Here is a 6,098-nt window from a genome sequence, read left to right as displayed (position 1 = left end):
ATGACTATAGACCATATATTCGGTGACATTCAGCAGTGAATCTCACTCCGAGTGATACTTCGACATCCAAGCCGGGTGTGCAGTCCTTCGGATACCATACTGGGAGCGAAACGTAGGTCCCGCTTATGGGTAAATGTTCCTTGGGGTTTTGGACGGGAGTGATTATAGTGATAGAGTAATACAGTATCTAGGTAGGTACATACAGGAACTCATCGTTTTTGTGATAGAGAAAAAGTCCCGTATTATGATTTACTTCGACTTGATATCTAAAGAAAGAGTAAAATCACATGTGCCCAACGATTGAAAAGCAAATCTTCAAACTATTCATCATCCATGGAATAAATAAGGCTCTCTGAATAGGTGAACCCGAGATGGAATTCCAAGGACCATGCCATGCCTCAAAACAGAATTCACGGTATCGACATATCCATATTGACAAACTGTGCCCATCATACCATCCACAAACGGACTTGATCTGAAAATCCCAGGCTCCTCAGTCGGGAACTCGATATTTCGTAGTGTAGTGATCATTCCGTTCTTCTCTATCAATGTCATAAGTTTTTCCTCGTCATCATTTCAGAGATTATCTTGGTGCACTTTCCTTCTATTGCCTTTCTTTTCCTTCGTTGAATGTATCTACGACAAAAACGATAATCATGATAGCCATGATAGACATAATAATACTAACTGTCAAACTCTATCCATTCCCGTAAATCTACATCTCCCAAAGAGAACTCTTCCCCCCCCCCCCCTTCGATATCCACGAACCTACCATGCACATTCAAACCCATATCCCATCTCCCCACTCCCATCCTCTCCTCTCAGTATATACTTTCCCCAAACCGATCGCCTTCCCATCCTCTTTCTATTACTTACTATTCACACCCCTCAGTACAAGAACAGTATTCGCGTAATAATAATGTTTACATTTCTTCACAACCACCCCACTCACTCCAGCTCTCAAAGCATCTGAAATTAACGTTGTTGTCCCCTCGGGTAATTTAGAATATTGGTATATTGGTACCAAGAGAAACTAGTTTGGGCATTGGATCTACTGAGTTAGTATGATGTATGATGGCATGATCTACCGAGGATAGATATTCCTTAGTTGAAATATTGAAAATTAAAACTTAAAATTTAATGATGAAAACATCAAAAAACAACAAGAACATTAAATCCAACTAGGTACTGGATCTCAGAATCATCCATCCAATCCCCTCCACCTATCCAATCCAATCCCAACTCCCCTTCCAAACCCAATCCCCTAGCCCCCTACGCAACCAGCTCATCCCATCCATGGCCATCCAATTCCCTAGCCTCATTTTCCAACTCTCAAGCTCACAAACTCAAAACTCCTCACGTAGGTATTTAAACTCCACGCTAACCATCCAATAATCCCCATCCATCCATCCAATCCATTCCAACTTCAAATCTTGGTCTATCGCCCGATCAACACTAATGCACATCATTCTGCATCATTCCCTTAGCATTCATCATTCCACCCATCATCCGGAAATAAACTTTCTCTTCTAATGCTACATTCCCCAATCCGTGACAGTCATACCGGTATCTTTCTTTGATAACTTTCTCATACCAAGGAAGATCATCTACGTATACACTGTTTTTTTCTAGAGAAGATTCTTTCATTGCCAAGAGATAGGAAGAAAGAAAAAGCGAAAAGAGAAAATGAGAGATGGAGATCTGAGAATTGGATATGGAGGTGAGGTTTTTTGGTTGCTGGACTGGGGAGGGAGAGTGGAGTTTGTATGTGTGTGTATGTGGAGATTTGATTTTGATTTTGTTCTTGTTGTTAAGAGATGGATGGATTGTGAAGAGGTGGAGATGGAGATGTACCAAGAGTTTCTTTCTATAGGATATTGGGAATTACGAATTGCGAATGCGAATATAGAAGTCACAATAGACTAAGTGTATAACAACCTAACCATCGGGAAACATATTTTTGCTACAAGATCACAGAAGAGTGAATATTGCATTTATACTAGCAGGTGACGGCACGTGAAATCACAAATTACATTTCTCGAAAGCGATCGTCCATATCATATCACATCATCATGTCTTCCAAGTTTCCACTGACGTAGAGTCCAGAACCGCATTCATTCTCTACCTACTCAACAAAGCATAATACATCATAAGAGTTCCTCATGCTCATAGCATAGCATCTTTTCCCGAGTGAGTGAATGACTGACTGATGTAGATAGAGGAATAGCATTCATCTCTACTCAACTCATCAAAGTATAAGTATAAGCATGAGCATTATGAATTTCCTTACAATTATATCATATCATATCAATATATATCCTGCTTTTCCTAGGTGGACTGATTGACTAACTGACCAACTAACTGACTGACGTATATTCATCCCAATCATAATCATTCTCAACTCAACTCAACTCATCAAAGTATAAAACATCAAGAACTTCAATCAGGAACGTCCCCACAACCATCACATCACAATCAGCACATCACACCACACATCACACATCCTACTTTTCCAACTATCGTAACATACACATCACTCTCCCCATCATTCTCCCCGTCATTCTCCCCGTCATTCTCCCCATCATTCTCCCCGTCATTCTCCCCATCATTCTCCTCATCATTCTCTCCATCATTCTCCCCATCATTCTCTGGAAACTCTGCTCCTCAGGGGTCTTGGAATCAAAGAGGGACAGTTTACACTCCCACTTCACTGCTACAACTTCCATCTACAACTTCCCTAACACAACTTCCACTCCCACTTCACTGCTACATTTCCACACCCTTCCACACCCTTCCACTTCACTGCTACAACTTCCTCCTCCTCCTCCTTCTCCTTCTCCTTCTCCTTCTCCTTCTCCCTCAAAGAAGAAGAAAGAAAAACTATATCTATCACCTATCATATCATTCCTATAATACAAATTAATACAATATAACATAACAAAACAAGCTATACTATACTATACTATAACATAACAAAATACAATACAATACAACAAAACAAGCTACACTTTGAACAAACTACACTATAACAAGCTATGATACAATACAATACAATATAATATAACAATCCAATAACAATCCACCACCACCAACAAAACTCGAAAATGATCCTATCTATCTCCTGAAATTCGAATTCCCCATACCAACTTACCTACCTACCTACCTACCTACCTACCTACCTACCTAACTAATCAAACAAACAAACATAATCCCCTAATCCCCTACTCTCCTACTCTCCTACTCTCCTACTCTCCTACTCTCCTACTCTCCTACTCTCCTACTCTCCTACTCTCCTACTCTCCTACTCTCCTACTCTCCTACTCTCCAATAATCGTGTTCTGCCCCCTCTCCCTCTCCCTCTCCCTCTACGCCATCATCTCCCCGTAAAAGTAGAATGAAACACCAACACCAACACCAACAACATCAACATCAACATCAACATCATATATACACCTAAACTAAACAATCCAGAATTGAAAATCAAAATTTCTACAGGTCAACAAGTTTCTTTTATTATCGTACTAACTAACAATTACCAACAATGAAATCTCATCATTGGCTGCTTTGTCATACATAAACTTTTGCCCAAGTTTGTCCCAGTAACGCTCATACAATATGATATGCAGACTCAACAATAAAATAATTTTGCGAAAATGCAGTCAGACTATTCGTTTCTTCATTAAAACTAATAGAATAACATAGCCCGCAAACATAAAGTTGTAGACTTTCAAACCCGGCAAAATAATCTGAATGCCCCATCTCCTTTCTTTGCCTGTTACTAAAAAAAAACCTTTTGTTTTCACGCACCATGAAGCCTAACAGCCACACCCGGATCAAACCCCCCATGCGTGTATGTCAACTCCCCAACCCCGTTCCGTTTGCGTGCAAAGTAATGAAAAATAAAAAAAAAGTGGCGTGTATTCAATCCTCCAAAGAGGTAATAACAGCCATAACCAATGCGAGAGAATACAACCATCCACCACCCCATGTACCGTGTTTTCCACATAGAACAACGTGATCATCAAATATTTGCATCATGTACGGCAGCGAACCGAATAGAAAAGGTCCTTCTAAAAACTTTGGTAAGGAAAACTTGCAAAACCGAACAACCTCAAACGCAAACCCAGATATGTTACATATGATACAACTTAATGCTCATACTTAGTTTGAGCTGGATTAGCTAAAGTAAATGTTAGCTCCGGGTCAAGCAATGGGGAGAAGTGAGGGGATAATGACATTGGTGGCTATACATATGGTTTGACCCGTAAGGCGAAGCTGGGTACCCGGTGTAGTGATCCATGGCTGGCTGGCCATTGCCGTAGCCTTGTAAATGTTGGACGGAAGAAGTTGGTGTTTGGGTTTGCTGGTATTGGTTTGGAACCTGTGCACCAGGCTGGTACCCAATGGGGTTGGAAATGGGTGGAAGTTGAACAGTCGACCGCGAATAGGCCGCAGAGCCGGCCTCCGGATGGGCTTCCGGAACAGCGGGAGCACCGCCGGCACGAGCGACTTCTTGCTCCTTGCGTTGCTGTTCCTCCTCCTTCTTGCGAGCTTTCCACTCTTTCCGGATTTCTTTGAATTCTGCAAACACCAGACGTTAGCTTGCCAATGTTTCACGGCATATTTTTGATCCATGCTAGTGAGCAAGGTTATCGCCAATCGATGTCAGACCTAGCCCAACGCCTCTTGTAACCACCCGTAAATGGCACTTGGCCCCGACGAATTACTCGTGAAGACAATGCGAAAACCCTGAAGGGGCACATGTAGAAGAAATCCCGAATAATTCTTCGGCGGTCCAACGAATGAATGTAGAATTACGTGTAAGAAAAAAATCAACATACCTTCTGGTGTACGTTTGTTTCCGTGGGATTGCATGGTTACGTGAGCATTAAGATGGTTCAATGTACCATACGCTTTCTCACATCCTTGATGTCCACACTTATACATACGTTCAATTTCTTCAAATCGTCTTCTAGGTCGCTTCTGTTGACTAGATCCAGGGATTGGGACAAATGAGTAAATCTGGGGTAAGCGCGCGTCCTGTTAATTCTTAGTTGTTCTGCAAAGTGACAATAAAAGAAAGATCTGGGGGTGAAAATCACGCGTCGATTCTCGCGCCGCGTTCTGTACATCAAAACATTGCGACGCGCGCTTTGGATCTCACGCAGGGAATGCGCGCACAGAGTGAACGGGATAGGGAAGATGAGACTTACTTGGCTAGGTCGTCCAGCTGAAGCGGGGAGCGACTGGGCTTGAGGACTGGCAGAAGTATAAGGAGTAGGTACCATACCGGATGGATGGTTTGTGACATTTGGGTGATTTGGGTGGTTTGCGACATTAGGATTAGGGGCAGAGGGGTCGGCGTAACCGTGCCAATTGGGTCTTGGTTGCGAGTACATCGAGCCGCCGGAATGTGTTGGGGGATATGGGTGATGCATCTGTTCTTGTGCGGAGTATGTGGCGTGCTGTGGGTTGTACGGAGGGTAAGTTGGGCTGGAGGCCGCAATTGATGGATCTATAGGAACATCCTGGTCAGATTTGATTTGCGAAGTTTGATGGGTTGAACGGCCATCTTGCAAAGGTATTGACGGACTTGTTGGTTGAGCCATTCCTCCACTGCTATTGCTATTATTGCTCGAATAATGTGCTCTGTGTAAATGATCAAAGTTGGCTGAACGCGCCGACGATGGGGGATACGCAGCACCGTACTCGGAGGTGGGAGTAGCTGTTGTTGAGTATTGGTTCGAACGAACGTCTTGGTGTTGTGGTGGATACTGCGCAGCAGATGTATTATCTGCAGGGGATTCTTCAGATTGAGCGTCTGTGAAGGCGTGTGGATAGGGCGTTTGCAAACCTGACTGCGTGTATGCGGTAGACCCTCGTTCCATAGAGGTGTGCTTCTGACCGTTTGTATATGCCCCAATAATCGTACTTATGTTTGCTTCTGTCTCGTCAGGGGGATTCTTACTCTCAAGGTCGGTGGTGGATGATGTTGACGGTAAAGTATTATTGAAGGGATGCTGTGTGGAGGCCAGGGACATATCACACTTGGAAAGATGCTTAGAGTATCGACTTGACGTTGCCTAGTGTATACTTCA

At 43.0% G+C, this 6,098-nt stretch overlaps 1 protein-coding gene across 1 annotated transcript; it reads right to left on the bottom strand.

Moving 5' to 3' along the window:
* Positions 1 to 4,148: 4,148 nt before the first annotated feature.
* Positions 4,149 to 6,041, bottom strand: EAF02_010463 (uncharacterized protein; the record flags this gene model as incomplete). The annotated part of the gene is made up of 4 exons (XM_038906511.1): positions 4,149 to 4,180; positions 4,237 to 4,581; positions 4,842 to 5,040; positions 5,214 to 6,041. 4 exons carry the CDS (start codon positions 6,039 to 6,041, stop codon positions 4,149 to 4,151), a joined length of 1,404 nt encoding a protein of 467 aa, XP_038753775.1.
* Positions 6,042 to 6,098: the final 57 nt, after the last annotated feature.

The sequence above is a fragment of the Botrytis sinoallii genome, assembly GCF_014898435.1.
Source record: "Botrytis sinoallii strain Bc 23 chromosome Unknown BSIN_025, whole genome shotgun sequence".
NCBI lineage: Eukaryota > Fungi > Ascomycota > Leotiomycetes > Helotiales > Sclerotiniaceae > Botrytis > Botrytis sinoallii.
This window is presented reverse-complemented; position numbering and strand designations above follow the sequence as displayed.